Genomic DNA, 27,947 nt, shown 5'->3' on the forward strand with positions numbered 1-27,947 from the left:
TGATTAAAATCAAATTTATGAAAATCGGTGACGATATTACATTGTTTGACTGGCTTGTTTAATCTCCTTTATGCACTTGTCGAGAAAATATCAACGGGTGTTTCCGCAGTGATCACAGAAAAAGAATGAACTGACACTTCTGCTGCAGCACTGACTCAAATTGTCATGCATATGTGAACTCTGAAATGTCTAAGATTGAAGTCACGTCAACCGAGAACAAAATTATTTTTTGTTTACAAACACTTTCTGTTCTGAACGAAAATGGATGCAAAACCATCGCAAATTTGTCGATTATGTTTACAAAATAGCGTCGATTCGGTGAATATTTGGCAGACATTTCAAGATTCTACAATTGCATCGATTTTGTCGAAACATTTTTGGTTCCAGGTAAGAGCACGAAAAGTTCATTATACGCGCAGTGGCGTTATTAACTTACTTGCAACTCCCTCCGTCAGCCCCATAAAGATGATGACATGCCCGAGTGGCTATGCCAATCATGCTGGATCCATACCGAAACATTTCATCAATTCTATGAGCGGGTATTGCTTGTTAATGAGCAAAAACACTACCGACGATCGAATGACGGGTTTCCTGTAGTTGCTGGTGATGATGATGTAATAAAAACAGAACTGGAAGACACCACCAGTACAGTTCTAGTTTTGGATTTGAATTCAGTCAAATTTGAAGAAACATCCTCCGAACCACCACCGCCAACGATCGAGAGCAAACATGAGAGTAGTTGTTCGGACGACAACGATGACAATATCGCAGATTCGCGACTTTCAACCGATGATGAGGACAACGACGATGACGACGACTACGAACTTTCAGGTGCCAATGACGCTGAAGAAGTCACCAAGTCAAAAACAAAACTACGGTCAACATCATCCCGCAGAAAGCGTACGGCGAAAATAGAAAAACAGGACGCTCAGATCCGTGAAATTTTTTCCATGACCTGCAACATCTGCGAAGATGTAACCCCATTCAATACTTGGATGGAAGTCAGAAGCCACTATCGTGAAGAACACAACACAAGTGGTTATCTGGTGTGCTGCGGCAATAAGTTCCCGACGCGTTATCTGATTATGGAACACGTCCTTCGTCACATCAATCCGAAGGCACACCAGTGCGATCAGTGCGATAGAGTTTGTTCGAATAAATTTGCCCTCAAATCACATATGGATAATGCTCATGCTCCAAAAGATGCACGCATCAACAAATGTAGTTCGTGTCCCAGCAGCTTTGTGACAGCAGGAGCGTTGAAGAAACATGTCCTCAACCAACATTCAGAAACTGGCGAACCGTTTCCTTGTGATGTATGCGGCAAGAGGTCAGATAGCGGTTTTCTTCTGTCGCTCTCCATTGATTTGATTTGTATTTACCAATTGGGTTCACTCTTTCAGTTATCGGTCGGAGATAAAGCTAAAGTCGCATCACCGCCTCATGCATAGCACAAAGCCTGATCACGTGTGCGAAATATGTGCTCGACGATGCAGAACTAAAGGTGCTCTTAAACGGCATATCTTGAATCAACATTCGACAACACCACATGCGAAACTACAATGCAACATTTGTGGTGCTTGGTGAGTGGATTTTTTTTTTCGTTCAGGAATTAAAAGAGTTTGTAATGTAAACGGTTCGGTCATAGGTTGACGCAGCCCTGCCTCAAGCGACATATGCAATCGATGCATGATGAAGCCTATCAACCTGTCAAATGTACCATTTGTGATAAATTGGTGAAAAATAAATTTGCATTGCCCAAACATATGCGAGGTGTTCATGGTGGCAGACGTCATCAGTGCGTACAGTGCGATAAGGCATTTAAGAATTCGACGCAGTTGAAGGTACAAGAAATTGAAGCATTTTCTTCCAGCTGCACTTTTTGTTAATTGCAGTGGGTTGAGTGTTGTTAATTTTGAAATTTAAGAAGTCGAATAATTGAAGACAACTTTCCGTTTCATTCTCAGGAACATGTTGCCTGCCACACCGGTGAGAGCTTGTATAATTGTCCATATTGTGACCAGAAATTCAAAGCGAATGCAAACTATTTTGCACATCGCCGACGGAAACATTACGCTGAGTATATGCGGGATCGGGACGCAGCGACAAAACGGAACTTCCACAAGACTGCATCGAATGAAAACGACGATAAAACGGAAAATGCTTAAGAAGTACTGCTGTCGATTGGTAGTTCGTCTCGGTCACTAACGTGTGCATGCTCGAAAATGTTACTAATAGAATATTCTGCACCTTCACTAATCCTTCGATCGATGGTGTTATTACGCTATTAAGGTAGGGGAAAGTAGAAAATTTATTCTTTTTTGTATCCATCGCAAAAACATTGTACCTATTCCAATTGCTAAAAGTCAATAGAGTTGGGGCAATTGGACCTTTTCGACGCAGAACGATATTCTTATCTGAAATTTGTTCTACAGTATGTCTGTAAAATGTGTAGACTATTTTATGAAATTCATTTGGCATAAAAATTACACCGCACTGCACCGCATTTGTCAGCTGCCGAAAACTTGACTGAGACAATTTTAGCCCGTGATAAGAAAAAAATTGTTTGACCTGCTCTGTAGCTACAACTATGTTTAGCCACATTTTATAAGAACAGAGTATCTTAAAACAATGTAAAATTGAAAATGTAGGTCCGCCATTTCAAAGATTTTTTTTTATATATGGGGGGGCCCATATTATGTACGTTTTAACATTTAGATGAACTTATAAAAAAATGGGTGCATTTTACTGGCATAACGTAGAACAATTTTTTGTTTAGAGAAATGTTTTACGCCGACTAAAAATAACTTTTCGGAATGCCCTTACTTAATTCCAACTAAATGCTAGAACTGTGCATCAAGAACTTCTCAATTACGGAAAAAATAAATTTTATGAAGAGAATAGTTGTGCACTTTTTTAAATTGAATATCCAGCACGTGCATTGCCAACAAAAAAACTACGAAATATAAAGCAAGTTTTCTGTTTTCCTCAATTGAAGGTTGGAAATGCATATGTATAGGGAGCGTGCAAGAGAGAAAATGTATTTCACAGGAAACAATTTCCATCATTTGATCCAAGTGATCTTGTGAAGTATTTTACCAGACAATTTTTACCTCTTAGGTTAGACTGGACAAAAATATTCTGAGAAATTTCACTAAATTCTATAATACTTTTGTCATGGTACAGCTTCGCAGTGATTCAGAAGTCCATGTTTAAAGCATTGAAGAAATTATTCGTGAAATGAAGATCGACATAAAATGTTTGTTGATATGTCAAACTTTGTTGGTTGCTCTTGTCGATGTGAAGTTTATTTATTCATTTTCGGTTATTTTCAAGTTATAACAAGCAGACGAAGACAAAAGGTGGAGAATCGCCAGATATGATGTTCAAGGTGAAATAAAAAGTAGATCCTCTAAGGTTGAACAAAGTGCTAGTGTATCCTCTTTTTTCATATTAAAATAAGCCGCTCTACTAGCGTAGAGCACGCACAGGGACCTCCGTTTGGACCTATTGTACTGGCTTTGGGTTGGGTTAGACATTTGCTGTTATATGGGACCTTCCGAAACTAACTGCTTAGTTTTGGATGTCCTCAGGTTGCAGTGACCTATTTTATCAGTCTCCAGCCTGATAGTGCTTTTGTCAACATATTTTTTAACCTAATTAATGATGAAAGTGACAGAAACAACACGGAGTGATATACCGCTACAAGTTGTCGAACGTTTTGTTCATTGTTCACGCAAACACATGCATGTAAACAAAAATGCAAAATGAGGTCTGTACAATGCGCGTACAGTTTGCATCGATAAAGAAATCATTAGCTAGCCACAATAATTCTGCATTTCAATATCTTAAAAATTTCCTTCTAATTAGAAAACACAGTAGAACTTAGAATTGCATAAAAAGATGTCAATGAACCGCTACAGCTGAAAAGAACATTACAAGATAATTTTTCGAAACCAAGAGCCATAAGGCAAGAGTTCCTTGGAACATTAGAATCGGGCTCAATAAGAGTCCCGACATGGAGCCTTACGGCGATACGTTCTTTAGAACAATTAACAACACAATCAAACATAAACTTCGAGAAGCAACAATCATTATAATGCAATGATACTCGAAGCACGTGTTCAATAAAGCCCTACTCACGTTAAAAAAAATTGATTCAGATCTCTCGGAGGAATGTCGATTTCGTTCGTTATCGGACACTAAACAATTCTCTACAACATCATAATTGACAAAAAATGTAAAGTTTACATGAAAGCGCATAGAAACGCATGGTAACGCATAGAAACGCATGTATTTTCGATTGCGTTGCGCGACTCAGAAACAATTCTTTGTCAATTATGATGTTCTAGCGAATTGTTTAGTGTCTGATAATGAAACGAAATAGACATTCATCCGAAGGGTCTGAACCAAATTTTTAGACCCGTACGAAGTACTGGGGTCTTATAGGTTTACGCATACGTTTGTAACACGTCGAATTGGACTCCCTGAGTAAGGGGAAACCTATTTTGGTTGTCTAGAGATGCCAAATCCGCGGAAAAAAAAATGTCCGTCTGTCCGTCTGTCTGTCTGCACGATAACTTGAGTAAAACGCATCCGATTTTGAAAATTCTTTTTTTTCCCGTTTGGTAATGTCAAAAGACAGGCTAAGTTCGAAGATGAGTGATTTTGGATCGACCCCTCCCGAGCTGTGGCCCAATAAGTGCTTTACGGTTTTTCGAAGATATCTCCGGACATTTAAACGTTAAACTTTTAAGTGATACGTCAAATAAAAGGTATTTACAATACCGATCGACAAAAAAAAAGTTTATGGAAATCGGATGACCGACTCGTGAGTTAGACCCCTTGGTGTGGAACAGGCACAGGGCGGCAAGCAGTTGTTGCTTGTAGGTCGGCCACATTTGAACATATTTCGTCTGTTTTAGCTTTATCAGATAGGTATTGACCGTACCAATCAGGGAAATTTTTTTTTAATGAAATTATGTTCTCCGGAGCGTGAGCTAGGTCTCTTGGAGTGAGCTCTTATCTGGCTACTCGGAAGTACAGTGAACGTGGTGTATTTTGACAATATCTCGAGTAAATTTTGACCGAATTTCATGAATTTTTTTTTGTTTGAAAGGTATTAACGAATGTAAAGCGTCGGTACTATTTCCGGTCTCTTAACAAAATGGCTGCCGGCGGCCATATTGGATTTTAGTAAAATAGAAATATCTTTGGAAAAATGATACTTAGAGAGTTTCTGTTAACATGGAAATAATTTGTTATGTGTGTGGGGTTTCAGGGATTCCATATACGGACATCTATATATACCTATATACAGCTATATTGAGCTATATACAGGCATATAGAGCTATATAATAGCATATATTTATCTGTGAAATGTTTATTTATAGTGAAATATAGTTAAATATAGCGGTATATAGCTGTTTAAATAGGAATTTATGAAATTTGTCTTCGTACGGGGCTGTCTATATTGCCTCCGGCAATTTAGTTGTATATGATAACAAGGCAAAGAGTGGATAATGTAAGTGATTTTAAAAGGAGAATAGTTTTTCAGCAGAGAAGAAAATGAAGTAAGAGAAATAAAGAGTTTCACATTAAAGGCTTTTGATACGAATAGGTGTTTCGTACGGGTCGGCGTTAGCTATGTTTTTAACGTGAGTAGGGTTTTATAAACAAAGGGAACAGTGAAATTCTGCCAGCCTTACACAAATAGCATAAATATTCACATTAAAAATGTTGCTCACGAGTAAAATGATTTTGATTTAGTGAATTTAACGTTTTATTTCACAAATTGATCAGAAATAATCAATCCGAAAAACAAATGAAGCCAACACAAATCTAATTGCACAACGAAACATTTTGAGAAAGCGAAGTACAAACACGTCCGTTCTCGATGACGACTCAACTCATAATCAATCACATAATTGCATCCCGACGAAGAGCACCAGCTCAAATTTTCGTCTTGAACTGAATGGAAAAGAAACAAAAATAGTTGAGGTTAAGGCTATGCTGTTGCTAGATGGTTACCTTAACGTAATTGCTGCAAATGGATCGATTATATTTTCGAAGGACATTCGAATCCGATATAAGGCGTTTCATAATATCATCCTCTACTACAATAGGGCATTTGGTGTCCGGACATGTAATTCTATGCGCACCATATTCAACAATTTCCGGCGCTATTGGAACCACCAGATTTAAGTAAATCAGATGGCAAACGAGTTGATGGCGTCACAATCGTTCCATGGCGGCGTGGCAAATCTTTAATTTTGGATTCTACAATATGTGACACTGTTGCCCCATAAAAGAAAAAAATGGAGAAAAAACTAGTCGTTTTCAGTGGTAAGAATATGGAAAATAATTCGTGCGTAATGGAGTGTAATCATATATATCGTCGAGGAATCTAACTTTACGAAGTGGTTTCGTTTGCTTTTCATAATGGTCCATCTCCATACTTACTCTCTTATCGAAATAAAGTAAGCAGTCAGCGTGTTTCCTACGATCGTTGATCCTTGAAATTATTATTTTTGCATCGCGAAAAAAATGCATCACGTTCCTGTTCAGAGACGGCAGCAACAAATTTTTCTGTGAGTCTGTTGGACTGCCAATTGTAATGATCTAAAACGATTCTCGCAGTGGTTGCTGGAACCTGTGATGGCACATTTCAATTTTGATTTAGACTCGCATTTTTTTATCGCACTTAAAACTTACGTTCAACACATCGCTTATGTTTTTAATTTCATAGTTCATTTGACAAAACACATCGTCAATTGTTATTTCTTTATAGGCTTCGGATAAACTAATGATGCTAGCGTTTAAAATGTTTTCATCATCTTCGCTGTCATCAAAAGAAGACTGATTGAACATGTTGGGTTAATATTATTAACAAAATAGGTCACTTGAACACTATAATATTTGAACTTCAATATCTAGAATTAGATATTCGATTTGGGTCAGTTGAATCTTGACATTAAAACAAGGGACAAAGCTGTTCCTCTAAATCCTGAATCCTCTAAATATGAACGAAATGCATTTTGAGTAGGGTTTTGTATGTCGATGCCTTGGAGTTTGTGAGTTAGCAATCCTTGAGTGATATTTTGTGTATTTATCAAGAGGAATGGCACGGAGTCAATGTCTAATGAAAAGAGACAGATAGAGATATGTGGTTGTTACACATGGCAATCGTTAAATAAAATTAAAAAAAAAAGAATATTACGGATCACGGATCCTTCACCAGATTATAATCACAATACAATCACCTGCGCCTCTTCTCGTCATTGGTTTTTTTTTTCTATAGACACAAACGGCCGAACATAAATAAACAAATAAATAAAATGACTAGTTTTTTTTTAAACTTAACACTAATAGAGAGATATTGAAGTGCCTATTCATCTTCTTCTTCATCATCGTCGTCAAGTAGATGGAACGCATTAGTCTTGGACCTAATGAACGTATCTTCATCGTCTTGAGCATCATTTTCGTTGTCCGATTCATCAAGGTTTGAGTCTATGGACATCAAAAATGGAAAACGCATTATTTCGCTACCAATAGCCACTAATTTCAGTCTACAACTTACCATCTGTATAATCGGAAATAGAATCGCAGTTTTCATCTACGTCCTGCAAATGTTCTGTTATTCCAAGAGCTTTGATACTTTCGATATCTTTAATGCCTGCATGTGTTTGCCATTCACGTTCAGTCGCAACAAATCCAACTGGTAGCAATGATAACACAATTTGACCTGTGATCGCCATGCGCAGAATATGATTTGCTGCTCTATTTGTATCGAATCGTGCTGTTTTGGCCGTTAGAAATCCACGTACCGAAGCCCAAGCATCACAAATGTCGATTGCCGAACATGGATTATCCACGTCAACATTCAACGTTTTCTTTAAGTCGACACGTTCAGCCAAGTACTGTACTGATGCCAACGGTTCTCGAAGTTGCGTTACGGGGTAGCTTCCAATTAGAACTTGCAATTTCCGTGGTACGCACGAAGGAAATACTAGTCCGGGACAGTCACACAATCGTACGTTCTTCGTTAAAAATATCGTTTGGAAATACTTTGTATGACCTGGTGTTTGGCTCACGCTCACAACCTTTTTTCCCTTGAGAGCATTCAGAAGAGATGATTTACCAACGTTTGGAAAGCCCACACAACCAATGGTTAATATGCCATTCTGAAATCGAACTCGATCGTTCGTATCGAATTCGCTATCATCATGAGGAGGTGCTTGTTGTTCAGACTTTGGCAATGATTCTAAATCTGTATCTCGCGGGGTATCCTTCATCTCTTCGATAATTTTCTTCCCCCAGCTATTTATGTCGACTTGATCGCCAACGATCGATTTGCAAGCTTGTTGGATCTGATATGCGCCCTCTTTAGCCATCTGCATTTTTCCTCGTCGACGAAGCATGCGAAGACGATGACGTTGTGCTCCATCGTGTTCCTGCGCCGGCAGTAAATTGTATGATGGATATGCTGTAAATAATATGACTCGAATGTCCGGATACTTTTCTTCAAAATAATGTTTCCAGGCCAGGACAATGTGTGACGGCACCAAATCGATTTTGTTCAACACCAAAATCATGTCCTTCTTCAACTCATTTTTGACATATTTGAACAGTGAGGGCGGAAACATTAAGCTCTGCAATTACAGACAATAATTCTGCTTGAGCAATTGAATCTTCGGAATCGGATGACTATTTCTTCTTACCGGATTCCGTGCATCCACAATAACTAACACAATGTCAGATATCTCCAGTACACGCCACAGTTGTCGCCAGATTTCTAGATTTAGTTCACAGAAACTCATCACTTTGTCCTCGTCAGTGTGTCTGCTTTCCAGTTTCCTGACATATTCCTACAGCAAAAGGAAAGGAATTCAATCTATTAATTGAAACGAACAACTCGAAAATGAACAATAATTTCAATTAATTGTTGTCGTCACTCAACTGTAAAATAACGAATTTCGTTTGTATTCATTTTCTCTTTCGACATTCCATGGTTCCATGGTGGTCGGATGGGAAAATCGTATCCTCGAAAGTATTCATCGCCAGTTTCCAGATCAATGGGTGAAAGAACCTGAATAGGTTCTTTGGCCGCTTCTTTTTGTGCTTTTATCTCTTTAAGTGTTTCACTATGAAACGACAACGAATATTTTCCATTGTTTGACTGGGTGTTTGTCGACTTTTTAGCTGACAGGAAAAAATTGACCTTCTTCCTTGGCCCAGCACTGGAATCATCAACTCGATTATTTGACTCGTCTGTTTCACTGTCGTTCGATTCATTTAGATCTATAAACGCAAAATCGAAACAATGTTTATAATTGCACTCTATTCTATTGACGTTCATCCGTGTCAACATATAATGAATGATAAACAATAACATATGATATTAACACACACCATTCTTCTGTCGCTTAGCCAGTAGTTGAACTTTCTTCTTTTTCCCACTGTATGCAATTGGTCTACGATTGTTAGGCATATTTGAACAAAAATCACTTGTTTGTCACACCAACTATAACACCGCACATATAAAGTGACTTATTTGAGTTTAAAATTCAATCAATCGGGTTTACTTTGTCAGCTCAGTTGAGACTGTCCAATTTAACTTTTCTTCGTTGGTTTTTATTTAATACCGACACTTAACTGAGTGTGGCCTTTATATGTATTGGTGGTTGTTATTACCAAACTATTTCGCAATTAATGAGGAGAACCAAAGAAATGAATTTCATCACATTTAGCAACTCTAATAAAGATACAAGTTTTAACACACAGTCGACAGTCTGCTATCTGCTATACACCTATAAGTTTCCTACACCACTAATACATTTATTTGTAGATAGAATGAAAATACTGTTGTGTTGATGTTTGTTTATTTGGGGAAACAAAATCCGAAGAAATTCATTCACTAAGTAGTAACGACGATGTAGCGGGGTTTTTGGAATCGAAATTCTAATTGGAAAATAACCTTTCAAACAAAAGCAATGAAGTCGTTTCGTTAACGTGTTACAGACGGCAAGCGTATGACCAGTATAATTATCGGGTTTTTTTTCAGTTTAAAGCATTTTATTAATTAATTCGGTTTACATACTGGTCTATTACTTCCATCGATCAAAGTATTTTTTATTTGTTGTTTTCAAATCTTGTACTTCAATTTGTTTAACATGAATTTTACTATATATAGGACCATATTACCCAAAGCTTGTCATTATTTTTATAGTCGTTATCGACCGTCGCCGTATGTTAACCTGTTTAAGAAAATTTTCGACTTTTCAGTCATGTATAGCTGGTTTGAATGAGAATTGCACTCAATTTTTTTTATTTATCCTTTACCGTGGGTCTGTGTTAAGGAAAGTCGCCTGAAAAATCTTCAAAAATCGACCCACCAGGTATACCCGAAGCAGTCACTAACTATAAATAGAATAATAGTACATTACTATACCAGTGAAGTAATCGGGCTGAAGCCCTCGGATACTTTTACTCATCTGGATACGAGATATCAAATTATTTCACGTGTAAAGTATAACGTTTTACTTTACGAGCGAGGGAAAAGGTTTTCACTAGTGAGGGAATAGCCACTTTACCTCACTAGTAAAGTAAAAAGTGTTTTGCTTTGTGCTTTGAACTATACATCCATTGGCGTTACTATGTATACCGTTGAAGCCTTTGTCTTGCATGTAATAGGATAATACTCTACGATCGCCTTTTTGATTTTGTATGAGTAAATAGCAACGAAGGGCCCTTTGCAAATTTTCTTCATATAACGCCCGAAGGGCTTTTTCGAGCCAGTCCGGCCTGTTAGCATAATAAAATGAAAATTTGAAAATGAAAGAACTTTTGCAAACGCACTACTGCTACTGTGTCCGCCTGTAGATCAGATCTGATCAGTTCTAATTTTTGCAAATTCTAGATTATTTTCAGAATTTCCTCGGAATTTTCAGAATTTTTTCTGAATTTTCTTAATTTAAGAATTAACTTTCCCAATAATAATCCCTGAGATAAGTTATTTGTAAACCGAGGAAGTAAGAGATTCGCTCTAAAAATTGGTTATGTCGTACTTCAACAAGTTCAATTAATGAGCTATCAAATAAATGAAATGGTTTCAATTTAATTACACTATTACAGGGTAGCCATTTGATGCCACATATTTTCGGTGCTCTTCCCACCACATACTTACAAGTTTCAGGTGCGGCTGTATATAGATAATTAATTATAAAATTCCTTGTAGTGACACGCAAAAGTTAGTTTTAAATCAATATTGCGTGTAATCAACGCACTTCAAGCATGAGTGATCGTAGTGGTCAGCTGCAGAAAATACTCTTATTTACATGACAAGATTTTTACAGTGTTTTACTTTTGTATGATACACTGTCCAGACTCAGCACTCTATTTAGAGTACCACTCATGCTTGAAGTGCGTTGGTGTATAGTAATAGAGTGGAAATTAACAGTGTGCATTTGTACATACCGTCAACTGATTTTTGTTTGATTCCCCATGGTTTTCCAATAATATTGACAAAGAACAGAAATGTACTTTTCATACTGAATAAGCTTCTGATGTATTCCTTCACACATGAAATAAATTGTAAGCTCTGATCGTGTTTAGTATTCAAAAGCAAATTCGAGATGAAATACAGCTTGAAAAAACTAGTGCAGTTTGCATACAATTTCTTGAAAATAACCGGCTTGATTCCGTTCCACTTCGATTTTGATAAACGAAAGGCTTTTCTTACTACTGCATCATTGTATTACTCGATATTTTTCACTCTTATTTTATGGTCCTACCTCACATATCATGTCTGTGCCATATGTGATTTGATTATTCGAATCGAACAAGATTTAGTGATGAAGCGAGTCCTACTTATTGATCAGTTGACTGAATTTTTCAAATCATTTTGCGTGTACATCATTCAACTGGTTAAAAGACGCAAAATCGTTGAGTCAATAAATTCGTTTATGAAATTATGTGAACTGATTTCCGGTCCAGAATGTGATCTCAAGACATGTTTTTTCGATACGAAATTGAGAAATTCCTGCAAGGAGAAATGTTGGTCTGTAACTGTACAATTAATATGTTTGACCATTGCATTCAGCACGTCTGAGTACAATGTATCGTTCTTCTACGCAACACAAAACGCAATCCTGAATTTGTGGATAAATATGGCAAGCACTATCATAACTAGTGTCTTCTACTGTGGTAGTATGTTATTCAGTGCTCGATTATATCAGATTTTGGATGAAAGAATGACAAGGTTAAGGAAATCAAATGACGGCTCATCTGATGTGAATAGTTTCCATACTATTGACCAAATGTATGTTCTTTATGATCATATTACCACTTTTACGTCTAAGGTGTGTGACATATACGTCTTTCCAATAATCCTTTCACTAACCGGAACGATTGTATGGGCCACAACCGATGTAAGTAATGAAATGATTTTGTTTCTTGGCTCACCAGACTTGTTTCCTTGTAGTTGTTCTATTTGTACGTTAAATTAGTGAATAAGACAGAAAAATCGTCCATCACAAGTGTGGCCGTTGCCATGGGATACCTGACTTTTTTTGTTATTGAAATTTACAGCATATGCTCTATCTCAAACTCAGTGGAAAAATCGGTACATTTTAAACTTGATCGACTGTGAAAACCATTTGAAATTTTTTCTTACATTAAGGCAATACGAACGGCCATTTTACTGCAGAGTAATGCCGCATTATACGAACAGAAAATAATTCAGAGAGAGGTACAGGTAACACATTCGTACAATATTTAAATAAAATGTATTTCTTGTCTGGGACCTTGTACCAATTGTGGTAGATCATGGTGAGAAATGAATATCTCCACAAAACAATTGGGGATAGGTCGTTTGTTAGGATAGAGCAAAATGAGAGAACTAAAATGACCCGCAATGCAGGCATTTCGAAATGGGCTCCATATTAGGTTCTTTACTCAGAACGAGCCACTATAACAAAATCCCACAAAAACCTCAAAGAGGAAAAGGTGACGCTAGTGTAGTAAAAATTAAACTTCCAAAACATTTGATATCGGTTTTGGTGACGCATTCTGCGCCTCAACGTAATCAATTTTCACCAAGAAAATTTTAACAAGAAAATATGTCGACTAGAAGTTTACCGATGAGATTTTACAACGAAAGTTTTACAAAAAACATAGCTAACGCCGACCCTTACGAAACACCTATTCGTATCAAAAGCCTTTAATGTGAAACTCTTCATTTCTCTTACTTCATTTTCTTCTCTGCTGAAAAACTATTCTCCCTTTAAAATCACTTACATTATCCACTCTTTGCCTTGTTATCATATACAACTAAATTGCCGGAGGCAATATAGACAGCCCCGTACGAAGACAAATTTCATAAATTCCTATTTAAACAGCTATATACCGCTATATTTAACTATATTTCACTATAAATAAACATTTCACAGATAAATATATGCTATTATATAGCTCTATATGCCTGTATATAGCTCAATATAGCTGTATATAGGTATATATAGATGTCCGTATATGGAATCCCTGAAACCCCACACACATAACAAATTATTTCCATGTTAACAGAGTATCATTTTTCCCAAGATATTTCTATTTTACTAAAATCCAATATGGCCGCCGGCAGCCATTTTGTTAGGAGACCGGAAATAGTACCGACGCTTTACATTCGTTAATACCTTTCAAACAAAAAAAAATTCATGAAATTCGGTCAAAATTTACTCGAGATATTGTCAAAATACACCACGTTCACTGTACTTCCGAGTAGCCAGATAAGAGCTCACTCCAAGAGACCTAGCTCACGCTCCGGAGAACATAATTTCATAAAAAAAATTTTCCCTGATTGGTACGGTCAATACCTATCTAATAAAGCTCAAACAGACGAAATATGTTCAAATGTGGCCGACCTACAAGCAAAAACTGCTTGCCGCCCTGTGCCTGTTCCACACCAATGGGTCTAACTCACGAGTCGGTCATCCGATTTCCATAAACTTTTTTTTTGTCGATCGGTATTGTAAATACCTTTTATTTGACGTATCACTTACAAGTTTAACGTTTAAATGTCCGGAGATATCTTCGAAAAACCGTAAAGCACTTATTGGGCCACAGCTCGGGAGGGGTCGATCCAAAATCACTCATCTTCGAACTTAGCCTGTCTTTTGACATTACCAAACGGGAAAAAAAAGAATTTTCAAAATCGGATGCGTTTTACTCAAGTTATCGTGCATACAGACAGACGGACAGACGGACAGACGGACATTTTTTTTTCGCGGATTTGGCATCTCTAGACAACCACAATAGGTTTCCCCTTACTCAGGGAGTCCAATTCGACGTGTTACAAACGTATGCGTAAACCTATAAGACCCCAGTACTTCGTACGGGTCTAAAAATGTGTCACAAAGTGGCAGATGATTATTGTCGTATGAGAGGTTTCCTCAGCATCTGCCACTTGTGACGCATTTTTTTTTGTAAAACTTTCGTTGTTCCCGTTTCTTTTCTTATGGAGTCGACTAGCGTCACGAACCTCCGCTATCGCTTCGGTTCATGATTTATTCAAATTTGGACTATTCTGCTTTGATCAAAATCGAAAAGCTTTGTCGTGAAAAATATTGCAGGTATAACCAAAACTATGTATCCAATGGTCATATGATTCAACATACTGTCTATGGAATGGATATTGATTTTACGTTCAATAACCCTGAGCTCCTGTCGCTTATCCTTAAAAATCAATTTCAGATCGTCACACTTTCTTTGCGAATTCTACACCGGCAACCCCATTGCGAAGCAAATGGATTGTTTACCATCGGCAGACCGATTTTGTTTGCGGTATTGGTTTTGGGTATCATCTGACGTTTCTCTTAATGTTCATATTTAATTTGATTGCAGGCATTTTCGTCCATTTTTGCGTATCTTTTAATTTTAGTTCAATTTCAACTTGAAAGTCGTTATTGTAGAACTGGCTTATGGTAGGATTTTCTATTATTATATGTAAACCTTGGAGATCCCGAGAATGGAAAACAGACTCAAGCCGAAGCGGAATTTCGATCCCAGTGTGCATTCAGCATTCACAAATAAAATTATCGGATTATTACGACGATTCGAATTTAAAATGAGTCCAAACCTGAATTAACTTTAGAATCTGACTAAATTTTTAAGAAAAAAGAATTCTTTTTGTGCAACTTGCTTTTACTTTCATTAATATGAGTTGAGTAGCAATAGTGATACTTTTATAAAATACTTTTCCACACTTCCTGGATGAGAAGACACACGATCTCTAAGGTATACACGAAGAAATTTGATGAATTTATAAATAAAATGTAAAATTAGACATCACGGCATAACAGCAACCAAATCATTATGCGTCGCCGATGATTGCACATAATGCATGTTTATAATCACCAGATGTTTCGTTCTAAAAATGGAAAAGTTTCTTCTTACCCTCTACTATGAAAAAATCTCAAAATCGAACCTTAACTGCACTCAACAAAGTCCGGTTATATATTCTCTCATATTCGTCTTTGATTGTGCCCAGATCAATTTCCGAACGGCTAACAATTATACGAATTAGCGTTGAGTCGTCGGTTCCAGCGCCACTCATTGCATCGTTCAGCCGTTTCGCAAAGAATGCAGATGGTGACTGGACACATTCAACTAAAAGAAAACTTTTCTAATTACGATACTACTGAAATGGAGCGAGAAAATACTTACTTATCGCCATGATAGCCTCTTTTAATTCACCTCCCATTTCATGTTTAACTGCTTGTTCGATAGTCTGTCCAGACAGACTTTTATACTCTTCGAAGACCAAGCGTAGCTGAGCGAAGCTACTGTGCGAGAATATGCGGTTAAAGACTTCTTCATCGGTTCCCAGTTTCGCTTCACCAGCTGCGTAGAGTGCTGCCGCTTGTTCCTTAGCCTCATCAGGATTAATCGTTCCGGTTTCATCACGAACACCGGTTATAATCAAAGTTAACAATCGTCTGAAGTATCCATCGGTTTCACTACACAAATGCTCAGCTAGTGGGCGATCATACACTGTAATTTATGAATTACGGTAAGGTAAGTCGACAATTATCTCCCAAAGTAACTCACTATCTTCGTAAACCGAAACCAATCGTTTCACTTCTTCGTTGCTTTTTGTGCACAAAATCTCAACCAATGTGCTTTCGTTCGTACCGATACCATCCATCGCCTTATTCAGCTGCTTGCACAAGTACTGATCAGGCTGTAGCATTAGACCGACAATAACGTCTTCGAATTTTCCACCCAATTCACTCTTCAAATCATCAATAATATCACGGCCAAGGGAGTTCGTAAAGTATTGGCCGATCTGTTGCCGCTGACTATTCGAACGGGATGTGAGTATATCGATGATGGTTTGCTCGTCGGTTCCAAAACCTTTCATTGCTGCCCGTAAGGTGTCACCATCAGAGCTAGCACTGAATTCTGCATAAGGTACGACAGTTGGATTAACCTGAAATTATCAGAAATTGACGAGATGAAATTCGTTGTACTACAGTGTGGATGTGAATTTCTGGTGATATCATTATTGTTTGAACCCGAGGCCAACTCTGGTCAAATTGTAACAAAATAAAGAAAATTTTGTGATAAAGTAACGCGAGAAAGTGATACGCTCCACATATCCCATTCACTTATACAAGAACACGTTGAATGAAACATTCGAAAAATAAAAATTTCTCCACCTCATTAAGTACTTAGTTTCGTAACGGGTCAAATGACAAGATTTCATATACACAAAAATCATCTTCAATTTCATTGTAATTTTATACAATGGAATTCTCCAGCAATGACGTGTATACAGTCATCAATTTCTTCTTAAAATATCACAGTATGCAAAACATAGAATATATTCATAACGTAAACAAAAATGCTCTGGTTCAACATATTAATCGAGTCTAATTACGAAATTTAACACACAACTTACACTGAATGCCATTTTCACTTAATGTTTTTTTATTTTTATTTGACCAAATAAACAACCGGCGCGATGCAGCAAACGAAGGCACGATAGAAATCAAACTAAAATTTTGTGTCGTCGGAACATGTATTAACAACTTATATATCCGAAAGCTTTCGGCTTTTGGTATATCTATTTTGATGACGATTTGTATGATTCAAATACATTTGTTCTCTTCAGCTCATTATGTCTTGTATTATAACGTTTCTCTTTGGAATTAATAAAAAATTGATGTGAGTGTGGGTATATTCGAACTTTTTTTGGTGGCACCGGTATAGTTTGTATACCAGTAAAACTATATGAAAAATTGTATAATAGAGGGTTTCAGTGTCAAGTTAATTTAGTACAGTTGACCTGTGGGACGCAGAGAATTTTCAACACACTTGTGTTAGTGTTATAACGAAGTAAAACAATCTATAGTGTTTTACTTAGTTATAACACTACACAGGTGTGTTGAAAATATATTGTGTCCCACAGATCAACTATACTAACTTGACACTAAAACAACAGTGTACCACAGCTAAAACTGTGCTAAATATCCGAAGTAAAACCCTCTATACCGTACCACAGATAAAGCTGTACTAAATGTTCGAAGTAAAACATTCTATGCCAAAAATTTGATCTCAGTAAAGAATTACAATTTGTGATCGTTCGTTTCAAATTTCAATAGTGCAGTAATAGTAATTCTTCCATACTAGATCCATTGTTTTATTTACAGCAACAGAAGCTGTCTCAGGGATAGATTTATTGTGTGGCGACTATACACATCTTACGAATTTGATTGTTAGACATGTTCACTGAAAAATGTCATCAATCGATGATAAAATTTTCATATAGTCGGTTCAATATCAATCGAGTCTTTTATCGATGATCGATAAATATCGACTGATAATCGGATTATCAATCGATATCTATGGAATTATCAGTCAAAATTTACCGACTATCAGTCAATATTTATCGCTTATCAATGTGACGTGACATTCGAGTGACATTGATTTTCTGAAAGTATCGATAATCGATTCTAAGGAAACAATCGATATTTTATCAATCGAATAAAATTATTGAACATGCTTACCTATTGTCACACTCAAACTTACCGTAGAACTCTAAGGAGTACTCGTTCCGACAATGCCACCATTCGACTTTTTTTATATTTCAATGAAGAATCTAAAGAAAAGTCTTTCAAACATTTATTAACAATTTATTTATTTGAATACTTTTGTTGTTTGATGCATGAAAATAGAATGCTTAAACTCAATGGTATAATATTTAAATAAATAGACAGATGCTTGCCTTAATGAGTAAATAAGAAAAAAAAAAGTTTATGAACATTTATTACATTGACACCACACTCTTCTCGTTATGTTAACTGTCTTCAAACGTACCTTTAAATACTGACTACGAGGAATTTTGCCCAACTCAGTTGTCCGGGAAACACATAGACTGATCAAGATTTTGAATACAATTACGAGCTTTTAATACGGCTGTTGTAGCAACGATTCCTTTACGTTGGCGACCATTCAGTGCTTAAGAAAACGGTCTATGATGGATTAGTTGATAAAACAACATTCCAAGTTCGCCGATACCGAGGATTAGGAATTTTAGTTCCTAAAAATTCCGAAAAAATGTCGAAAAATTCTTAAGGTTGTGTGTCAATGTACATCGCTAAATGTTTTTATTGTGATGTAGGGCGCCTTAAAGAATTTTCTGATTTTTTTTTTCAAAACCTTTCAGAATTAAAATTCCCAATAATAGACCTGGCCAGTGACTACCGACCCATCACACACACACACACACTGAGAAGAGCCGGGATCTATATGGCTACCCTTAGACATATCACTTAATATATTTTTAAATTTGAATAAAATCTTTCTCGAATAAAATTCAACAATAAAATTCTCTTGCACGATAAAACTGAACTGCCTTACAATCTAAACATTGAATCTCGTCTCGGACCCATCGGCCAACATCAACGTAACCGTTCGATTGTTGATCCAAATCAATTTGGCCAAACGCATCGGATTCAGTCGACTAACGTCCGGAATGGGAGCGGTTGAGTATCCTTTAATGCAACGCGTTTGCGACTGTCCCAAACCGAACATTCCTGAGGAAAATTAAAAACGGGGATTTCATTCGGCCTCGTCTTTTTCGTATGGTTTCGGTTATCACAAGATAGTTGACTTACCGGTACTCGTTTGCCAGAACGATAAACCATTTTCACCGCATGAATAGCTGACCAAAAATTTGCCATCAGGACTGAATGCTAGAGCGGTTATTGGTTTCTTATGAGCAGGTATCATTTGGCATTTATTTTGACGCAGTTCGTATATTGCTAAATGACCATTGCTGGCACCCACTAGATTTCAATTTTCAATAGAAATTATTCCGGTTGTTACATAAAATTACAATAAAAAGCGAACTTACCAGCTATTCGCCTAGTAGCTGCACAATGAGATATTTGATTGAATTTACAAATCGATGGACACACCTCGTTCAAACCTTTAGTTTTCAAATCTGATGCATCTACGCAATGTAATGTGATGTCCATTACCTGGTAACAATATGAGATATTCAAGATCAAATTACACGAACATCTCACCACCACTCACCTCAACCAACAAATTAGCCATTTCCGTTTGCATTTTATCGATCAACATTTCCACACAATGTAAAATCTCCTTCTTTGCACGGTACAACACCAATTGGGTCAATGGAACCGAAATTGTTTGTGCGTTCTGTTGAAGCGCATTGTATCGGGCCACTTCACGAGCCATTGTTGTAATAAATGCGGCCGGTCGCGCTGTAGCTATCAGACGTAGGGCGTGTCGAGCTGTACGACAAGCATCAGCTTGTGGCGTTAATGGCAATTTTGTATTGAAACTCGGAATCAAGCGACTTGCGTCACAGCATGTTTCCAGCAAACCTGTGAAAAACCCCGAATGAGATGTTGATGCAATGGTTCCTGTTGCAATAATATTTACCCAAAAGAACTTTGCTGACATCCAGATATGGTTCCCAAACCGTAAAGCCTCGACCAATCAAATCAATAGCTGCCCGACGCAATGGTGTATGAGCTGGGAGTTTCGGTGTTGGTGGTGCCAATAGTAAATGTGTCAGTGCCATTGATGTCAAGCGGGCTAAATTATTGTTTCCGATTCCGAAGCCTTCAACAACGGAACTCTTTCTTCTTTGGTCATTCGATTTCTTTGCTGCCGCATTTGTGCCTACGATAATGAGAACACTCAAACCCCATTCGTAAACATTATCCAATTTTGTTGTCGCTTACTGTCTGTAGATATATCTTGGCCGAACTCTGCTCCAATGACTCCCAGTAATACCACAGCCGTTGTTTGTTTGCGTTTCAACTCTGCCAAGCTGGAAGGCTTTCTGATCACTTCTTCTTCTTCCTCTTCATACTCCTCAGGCTGCAAGACGAGAAAATTTCATTGAGAAACTTTATGTAAAACGCTGTCATGAGGTTGCATGACGAGCAACACTCAGCACTACAACACTAAAAGAAATTTACATTCGGTTCTGTTGCTTGCGGTACAGGTGTTCCTGGAGTACTCGGCTGAGTCGTATTTGTAGCTGACTGAGCGATGGGTTCCGTATGCGTGTATAATGGTAAATATTGTGCCCAGCTTTCCACTAATTGCTTTCGACCTTTCTTTCCCATTCGTCCCAATTCTCCCAAAAGGATTTGCTGAGCTGCTTCTCTGATTTCAATGCAATGATGTTGCCAGCTGCGTACCATCATCTCAACTTGTGGACGTTTAAAGTTCCGAGGCTCTGTAAGTACAATCGATGTAACTTACTGTTCAGAGAGAAAAATCGGATTTCATCGGATCTTACCCAGAGCGTCAATTTTATCTGGCAAAAGGAAACAGTGATGTGTGGACAATAAACTCCATCCCTGTTTAATTTGAGCTTGCTGCTGCGTATACTGCTCCTCATGATCCTCATTCGTCCACGAAGCATTCACTCTAGTCGATTGTCGTTGCAATTTTTTGGCTCGTTCATGTTCGGGTATAAATGTAGCCATTGTCATTGACATCAACGTATTGGACATTGCGACCATGGCCAGTAAATGGTTCGAAGTTAGTGTTGTACTCAATTCCCAATGCAAACGGTGGGTGAAGAGCCTGGTTAGATTTTCCTGGCGCACAAGCTCTGCCGGCAATGATTTTTCGAGTTGAAGATCCGACGGTGGATTCATTGTATCGACAGTTAAATCGTTTTGCCATGTCGGCAACAACAGCGACATGTAACCGCTTTTGCTTAATACTCCGAAGGTGACTGGAATCTGTTAGTAGAATTTCGTATTTAATGTTGGAACGTTGGAATCGAAGGAAGGTATGTGGTTGACTCACCATCGGTCGTAGTAACCCAAGTTGGGTTTCGCAAACCTTGTCCAAATGGGGATCCAATCCCCAGGAATGTAGCAGAGATAATAGTAGTTGGGAAACTTCCATCACATGTGTCGCTTCCATGCGTGGGAAAAATTTCTTCAATGTTTCGGTTGATTCTGAGAGATGTTAAGAGAGAGGTGTTTAGTATGTAGGGCTGACGAAAGCGTTGATTTGGTCACTCACCTTTGTTTCCATCGTTCACATTTTTTAGACTTTCCACTTTTGCTTGAATCTTCTTTTCAACATTTTCGGCGCCCTCCTTCATCTTCTGTAGTATTCCTAGAGATTATTAATGTTTTTGATTAGGAAACGGAATTTAGATCGTGGAAGAGATGATGGCGAATAAATAAATGGAAAAATGATTGACCGTTAATCGGAACGAATACCTAGAAACGAGCGAAAGAAAAACAAATTAAAACAAAGCGAAATAATTTCTACTGCGGGTGCGACAGCTCTCATAGTAACGCCATTTTCTGCCTCCTTTTGCTGGCGTACGCATTTATGATTTTAAATGGAAATCAGAAAATGAATGTGTCAAAACTCATGCCTAAAGGATAAATCAAAATGGGCTCGAAAATAAACGTAAAATAAATTGTGATTCCAATCGACAAAACAAAATTGTGCTCCCGTTTGCATATAGAAAAACAATGAACGAAAGTAAGGTTGTGCTCGCAAAGTGCCACTCTAACTTAGAAATTGCAAGAAAGTTTTAAACAAATAAGACACAAACCATGTTTGTCTTTCTCTTTAAGAATTTTTTCCATGTCTCCAGCTTTGTTTTTAACGCGTCCAAAGAAATCTTTGCATGTAAATTCAATTTTCAAGGATTAATTTTGGTTCGCTTAAATCATCACGATTTCGTACAACGAGCTACAAGTTTTTCTGTTTTACCGAAATGGTTATAACAAAATGTTCTTACCGGAGATCTTTTTGGATGCATCCGCCTGGGTGGGTTGACCGGTATTCGATGGTGGAATAAGTCCTTGCGCCTTAAATTCAAATCAGTAAGTCAATCAGTAAAATTAGTAAAAACCTCTAATCGAATTGGGCATACCTCCAATGTATTGGGACTTAAAGCGGCATACTCCTCATTGATCAACTCAAATATCAAACCTTCAATGTCGAAGAACAGGATATGACTTTCAGCGTCTAAATTAAGGGAATTTAATCTGTCATTTAATGCACCCAACGTGATTCCACTTCACATACCTTTCGGATTGGTTCGAAGCCCTTGAATGGTCAATGGGCTGCTTCGGTTTTTCAACATGTAGATATTATCGTTTTGATTATGAGATTGCAACTGCTGCAATTGAGTTATTCCTCGTTGCGTTGCATGTCTGATAGCGGACAAATTCCGATGACGTAGTCCCCTACAACGACCGGGAACGTTCAGTCAATCGTCATTTTTTGTTTCGACTAAGAACTTACCTAAAGAAGTGTACGGCCGGATTAGCCAGTCCCAATTCGGATGTAGATCCGTGCGGCGAAGAATCGGCAGCATTTTCATCACAAGCTGATAGAACTTCTTCGGCAAGCATACCATGTAGAACTCGATCCAAATGTCCGGTTTCCATTTGCCAAACATAAACCGAACCATCCGAACAGCCAACGATTAGAAAATCATCTAACGGTCTCCATTTTATGTTAACCACAGGGAACAAGTGCCTAAATGAATTCGATCGGTTTTTGATATCAAATTTTTGTTATTTTTATGGTTACTACTAACCTGCTTGCCAACGTTACGCATTTCCTTTCCGTTAAACTAAGCAAAGTCACTGAATGATCCGATGCAACTGAACAGATGCACTTCTGAATTCGTGGCTGAAGTAAGGATTTTAAGTTAGACAGCACTTTCAATGAAACGACCACCATTAACTGAAACTTACACTGCACGAATTTGGAGGAACAAGAAGTTGTGTTATTTCACCGGCATGCACACAGAATCGATGCAGTAATGAACCACTATATAAATCCCATAAGCATACAGCGAAATCAACACCACCAGAAAGTAAATGGGATTTATCGTATCTACAGTTAAAGAAGACACACGTTATTGCTTGGGCAGTGAGGATATTATCATAAAATTGACAGGAAAAACATTGACATAAACGAATCATTTGTCTATTACTGACCTGGAATGGGCTAATGATGGACACAACAAACAATTAACGCGGCCTCGATGACCCGACAAAATTTGATGCGGTGGCCAGTCTAGAAAAAACAGATTCAAGCTCACAGTTCCGTAGATGCCGATAAGACAAGAATATTTTACCATTGAAATTTTGATGATTCAAATGTAACAGCTGCAACATTACAGTTTGCGTAGCGGGCACAATAATAATGGATCCATCTTCCCTACCCACAACCAAGCGACTTTGTTGCGGTAAATAAATGCTTGCCGTTAACTTCACCGACGTTTCTCCGGGATGATTGAGCTGATCTAAAATACCAACGGGCGACGGATTCATCAATTCCCATGCATCGCTCAGACTGGTGCATATCGTTGGTAGCATTGCTTCAATGCAAAAAAAAATAATTAATTTCGATTGTCGTCAAAGGTTTTAGTTGGACAAACATTTCGGGGTGGCCTGGCTCAGATGCAACTCCTTAATATTGTCAATGGAAATGTCTGGTACGGACCATAGCGTAACGTAACCTTCGGAATCTCCGCGCAACAGATATTTCTGCGATTTTCCACCGCGAGTCGTCGTCACCATTTTCATAGCTGGTGGACATGATAACGGCTGCCAATTCGATAATATATTGATTGGCTTGTGTGTCATACAATTGAACGAAAAATAACTGACTCACCCTTTCACCTGCTCCACTCGGTAAAATACAGTACAACAGTGGTTGATCCTTTCCAATGGACGGCGAATGGAATTCCTTGTTATCGGGTATACAACTAAAACGTTCGAATGGTCAAGGTTTAAATTTGCATCGATATTTACGGTGGAAAAACACTTCAAACATCGAAAAACAAACAGCTGTCTTTCTACCAAAAATTATTTTCGTTTCATAGATCGACATCGAAAAGTTGTACTTTACATCGATAGAAAAACACAAATTTGTAGATCGTTAGATTACATCGAGTACAAGATGATAAAATTCTTGCCAATCGCTCAGATAGATGAGCAAATTAACTGAAACATTAGACACATATGCACAACACACATGAATAATCTACGACGCGCTGATTTTGGTAAATAAAATACGAAAATGATAAAATTATCATTTACTGTTTGGTTAGTGGATTGAAGCAAATTAACCTAATTTAGATAACCTAAATAAAAGTTGCGTAGATGTCAGAGAAGTGAAAGTTGGGTTAGAATGACAAGCATAGGAGGACTTTTCGATCACAAACAAAAGGGAAGAGATTTTCAAAATAATCATCCAGATAAACAGATGTAGCGATGTGCCATCTGAATCATTTTACGAATAGACACCTCAGCACATTCATGTTTATATCAGAAAAGATAAAATAGATTCAGCCACTACTAGTACGATCCGTCCATGAGATGTTGATGCATTAAATAGAGTCATTGTACCAGTGACCGGACAAGTATGAGTAATCGGCCACGGGAAAACATATTGTTCTTCCATTCACCAAAAAAAATGTTATCAACGAAATAACAATGAGTGCCCGACTTCTTATACATGTCCTGACATTGGTACACTGACCCTATATGGCGACGCGAAAAAACAAGAAATTTATAAGCCGGGTACGTTCAAGAACTTTGATATTGTTGCACAAAATTGTATATCATTGTTGTGTTATTGACAAGTGATTATTAAGGAGAAAAGGAAACAGTCTTAGGTGCAAGCAATACACAAATCAAACCATCTAATTTTCACTAAAAGCACGCAAGAATTCAAGCAAACTTTACCAATCATGAAGTCTATAAAAATGAAGTGAACTTAGCTAACCTACTACTGTTCGGTATTTTTCCAGGCAGTGCGCTAAAATGGGTATAAAAAAATAACAACAAAAATAGAAAAACAAAATTAATAAATTTGTTTGCCTTGGCGGACTTAAAGCAAAATGATAAAAAAAATTGAGTAAAACTATTCCTCAGAATAAAAATTGTTTTAAGTCAAAAAATTTGGAGCCATTCGAATTTAACAAAAAAATTGATTGGAAATGCCGATTTAACGTTTTCGTTTTGAAAATGTATAACTAAATTGATGGATATTAGCATTGATGATGACTATACAACAAAAACGAGTTCACTTACTTCGCTGGCAGCCGATACAAATATCCTTTCCCCTCATCGGACCACAGAATAACGCGATCATTTGCAAGAAAATCTCCACCCAGCCAACGTTCACCGGACGGTGATATAACACTACAAAGTACGGTGAAGTCGCCTGAAAATGTTAATCAATTTTGAGAAGCCATCCAGCCATCCACAATTCAACCTCAAAATAAATCTCTTACCAGCATCATAAATCTGCCAGTATTTTGCACAAACAATCAAAACTGTACGCTGATTCTGAGCACAACAATTCAAACTGATCGCATTCAAACAACGAATCTGCTTTGACTCATTCTCGTAGATCGGTTCCGAATATTTATTCTCGTTTCCAATCAATGTCCACACTTTAACCGTTCCAGTGGTTGTGATGGCAAGAACTACATCATCCTTTCGTTTCGATGGTCTCAAAACCTGAAGATATGAAGACAGGCTCAGCAGTCAGCATACAAATCCGACAGAAAATTATGCAATTTACTTACGTGAATTGCTGATATCCAATCGGGTTTGACTTTGGAGCTGAGAGAGAAAATGACTTCCAAACTGAATGGATCCATGACCATTATTTCAGCATAATAACCAACGCAGAAGAGCCGAATATCGTCACAATTGGACATATGATATCCCTTTATTGGTAAGTGAAAATATTAAACTAATTCGTTAGGCCTGTCTCAAGAAGGCAGCATTTTGTTATTACCTGAATACTTGTGTGTACTTGAGACAACTTCGCATTCTCTTTGCATTTTCCATCAACCAAATCCCATGTACACATTTCACCACTCTCTGAAGAGCTGACAAGAAAATTATTGTCTTGAATGATCGAAGCAGGAGCCAGACACAGTACGGGAGCCGTATGACCAACTAGCAGACATCTCGGGGTCATTTTCAACGTATCAGGGTCAACTTTCCTAAATGAGTCATGGTCATTTAATCATGTCACTACGGTTTTATGTTTGGTTCACGAACCATAAGCAGATTTGTCCGTCGTAGCATCCTGTGGCAAGTGTTTTCTGATCCTTCGATAGAAATACACTCGATACGCAATGGGTTGGCTGGTACGGGCCCCACAATACAACTGGCACAACTAAACTGTTGCTAACCATTTTTGATAGATTTTCCGTATCCGGTACACTGTTCAAATGACAATTAAATGAATTGCATTTTTAATGATTAACTGTTTAGTGGAGCAAAATTTAAATTAATTTGAAGACAACATTGGGTGACAAATGCAGCGTAATAAAATCAATAATAAAACTCAGAATCAATATTCAGTTGGTCATTTCTGCCATTTACTTCATGTAAATTTGGAAAACTTGAACATTCATTTAATCATTAGACGGTTGGGTGTGTATTCACATAGAAATTACCTTGATTTCTAAATATTTTTCTTCTAAATTCTATGATTTTTCACTTTTTCATATTTTTTATTTTCAAAACATTTGACATTTGCAAAGTAGATCAACCATATTTCGATGTAATCATGTGATTTTGACACTTCGTATGTCAAACGAGAATGTTCGAAATCAGGTTTACGATTTTAAGCGCGGTGACTTTTGAAAAAAAAAATACTATGCTTGGTGTGTGGCATGATTGCAGTGATGGTAACTCTACTGGAGTGTCTGTATGTACTACATACTATACAATGTCAAGATTTTAAACTTGAGGTCATTTTAACAGTATTAGGTACAGTTTATGGCCTTGAATCTGTGCCTGCCCATTTGCCTGCCAATCTGTCACACGGTGAACGTACTTTTCAACTATGTGAAAAATGAAGTCCCACACGCAATGCCGCAAATGCTTATTAGTCCTGTCATCGAGTGACTACTTTTACAAAATTTTGGTATCAGAAAATCGTGTACAAGTTCACCTTTTACGTCGCTATAATAGTTATTTACGTATCGATTGAGTAGGCCGAAAGAGTTACGTATTAATTTTGACATGCTGCCTACTGGGGATGAAAGTTGAAAAATGTAATGCTTCGCTTTCGCCCCTTTGGCTTACATTTTTCTGTCACTTTCGGCCCGTGGGTTTACATTTTTTTCTTTCGTCTCGCGGTAGGAAGCATATAATAGTTATTTACGTATCGATTGAGTAGGCCGAAAGAGTTACGTATTAAGTTTTGTATGCTTACTAAGAGGACCAAAAGTAAAGCTGTCAATTCGCGGGGCGAAAGCATTCGCTTTCGCCCCTTGAATTGACATTTCTTTACTTTCGGTCCACTTAGTAAGCATACAAATGCGTTGTTTTTGCACCGTGTGCCAGATTACCCCACGCCCCATTTGCAGACGACAAGGA

At 37.6% G+C, this 27,947-nt stretch overlaps 4 protein-coding genes across 7 annotated transcripts; 1 reads left to right on the top strand and 3 right to left on the bottom strand.

Annotated features, from left to right (window-relative positions):
- The first annotated feature begins 163 nt into the window (after nucleotides 1-163).
- On the top strand, nucleotides 164-2,465 carry LOC119081675 (transcription factor grauzone-like). Its single transcript, XM_037190760.1, has 5 exons — nucleotides 164-387; nucleotides 456-1,330; nucleotides 1,404-1,583; nucleotides 1,649-1,844; nucleotides 1,968-2,465. Exons 1-5 carry the CDS (start codon nucleotides 262-264, stop codon nucleotides 2,166-2,168), a joined length of 1,578 nt encoding a protein of 525 aa, XP_037046655.1. The 5' UTR covers nucleotides 164-261; the 3' UTR covers nucleotides 2,169-2,465.
- A 4,748-nt stretch (nucleotides 2,466-7,213) lies between these two features.
- Nucleotides 7,214-9,760, bottom strand: LOC119081674 (guanine nucleotide-binding protein-like 1). The gene is made up of 5 exons (XM_037190759.1): nucleotides 9,412-9,760; nucleotides 8,960-9,300; nucleotides 8,721-8,867; nucleotides 7,580-8,651; nucleotides 7,214-7,509 (listed from the first exon to the last, which is right to left on the bottom strand). Exons 1-5 carry the CDS (start codon nucleotides 9,488-9,490, stop codon nucleotides 7,388-7,390), a joined length of 1,761 nt encoding a protein of 586 aa, XP_037046654.1. The 5' UTR covers nucleotides 9,491-9,760; the 3' UTR covers nucleotides 7,214-7,387.
- Nucleotides 9,761-15,180: 5,420 nt separating this feature from the next.
- LOC119081676 (annexin B10-like) lies at nucleotides 15,181-17,134 on the bottom strand. The gene is made up of 5 exons (XM_037190761.1): nucleotides 16,958-17,134; nucleotides 16,105-16,486; nucleotides 15,721-16,047; nucleotides 15,482-15,663; nucleotides 15,181-15,424 (listed from the first exon to the last, which is right to left on the bottom strand). Exons 1-5 carry the CDS (start codon nucleotides 16,967-16,969, stop codon nucleotides 15,368-15,370), a joined length of 960 nt encoding a protein of 319 aa, XP_037046656.1. The 5' UTR covers nucleotides 16,970-17,134; the 3' UTR covers nucleotides 15,181-15,367.
- Nucleotides 17,135-18,175: 1,041 nt separating this feature from the next.
- LOC119081677 (WD repeat-containing protein 7) lies at nucleotides 18,176-27,079 on the bottom strand. Of its 4 annotated transcripts, XM_037190763.1 has the most exons (28): nucleotides 27,020-27,079; nucleotides 26,619-26,783; nucleotides 26,350-26,560; nucleotides 26,135-26,278; nucleotides 25,838-26,066; nucleotides 25,635-25,767; nucleotides 25,327-25,359; nucleotides 24,211-24,304; nucleotides 23,975-24,143; nucleotides 23,672-23,914; nucleotides 23,532-23,610; nucleotides 23,286-23,427; nucleotides 23,126-23,220; nucleotides 22,828-23,064; nucleotides 22,609-22,769; nucleotides 22,454-22,548; nucleotides 22,319-22,388; nucleotides 22,130-22,198; nucleotides 21,583-21,678; nucleotides 21,361-21,515; nucleotides 20,843-21,293; nucleotides 20,517-20,779; nucleotides 20,277-20,415; nucleotides 19,972-20,214; nucleotides 19,600-19,913; nucleotides 19,415-19,541; nucleotides 19,176-19,346; nucleotides 18,176-19,094 (listed from the first exon to the last, which is right to left on the bottom strand). In XM_037190763.1, the coding sequence occupies exons 2-28, from the start codon at nucleotides 26,753-26,755 to the stop codon at nucleotides 18,922-18,924; spliced, it is 4,473 nt and encodes a 1,490-aa protein (XP_037046658.1). In that variant the 5' UTR covers nucleotides 26,756-26,783; nucleotides 27,020-27,079; the 3' UTR covers nucleotides 18,176-18,921. The 4 variants fall into 4 exon arrangements, with proteins under 4 accessions (XP_037046658.1, XP_037046659.1, XP_037046660.1 ...); XM_037190764.1 differs by lacking the exon at nucleotides 25,327-25,359; XM_037190765.1 differs by lacking the exon at nucleotides 22,130-22,198.
- Nucleotides 27,080-27,947: the final 868 nt, after the last annotated feature.

The sequence above is a fragment of the Bradysia coprophila genome, unplaced genomic scaffold, assembly GCF_014529535.1.
Source record: "Bradysia coprophila strain Holo2 unplaced genomic scaffold, BU_Bcop_v1 contig_358, whole genome shotgun sequence".
NCBI classification, from domain to species: domain Eukaryota; kingdom Metazoa; phylum Arthropoda; class Insecta; order Diptera; family Sciaridae; genus Bradysia; species Bradysia coprophila.

Bases quoted from the DNA above. Each gene is read 5' to 3' on its own strand.
- LOC119081675 (XM_037190760.1), top strand. From the start codon at position 262: ATGGATGCAAAACCATCGCAAATTTGTCGATTATGTTTACAAAATAGC. The intron at 1,331-1,403 runs GTCAGATAGCGG...TCACTCTTTCAG, and splicing joins TGTGATGTATGCGGCAAGAG to TTATCGGTCGGAGATAAAGC. The intron at 1,584-1,648 runs GTGAGTGGATTT...GTTCGGTCATAG, and splicing joins TGCAACATTTGTGGTGCTTG to GTTGACGCAGCCCTGCCTCA.
- LOC119081674 (XM_037190759.1), bottom strand. From the start codon at position 9,490: ATGCCTAACAATCGTAGACCAATTGCATACAGTGGGAAAAAGAAGAAA. The intron at 8,868-8,959 runs GTTGAGTGACGA...CTTTTGCTGTAG, and splicing joins ACGAAATTCGTTATTTTACA to GAATATGTCAGGAAACTGGA. The intron at 7,510-7,579 runs GTAAGTTGTAGA...TGATGTCCATAG, and splicing joins TATTTCCGATTATACAGATG to ACTCAAACCTTGATGAATCG.
- LOC119081676 (XM_037190761.1), bottom strand. The intron at 16,048-16,104 runs GTGAGTTACTTT...CATAAATTACAG, and splicing joins GGTTTCGGTTTACGAAGATA to TGTATGATCGCCCACTAGCT. The intron at 15,425-15,481 runs GTTCGATTTTGA...TTCCATTTTTAG, and splicing joins CTTTGTTGAGTGCAGTTAAG to AACGAAACATCTGGTGATTA.
- LOC119081677 (XM_037190763.1), bottom strand. From the start codon at position 26,755: ATGGTTAGCAACAGTTTAGTTGTGCCAGTTGTATTGTGGGGCCCGTAC. The intron at 26,279-26,349 runs GTAATAACAAAA...TTACCAATAAAG, and splicing joins AAGTACACACAAGTATTCAG to GGATATCATATGTCCAATTG. The intron at 22,389-22,453 runs GTATGCCCAATT...TTTGAATTTAAG, and splicing joins TAAGTCCCAATACATTGGAG to GCGCAAGGACTTATTCCACC.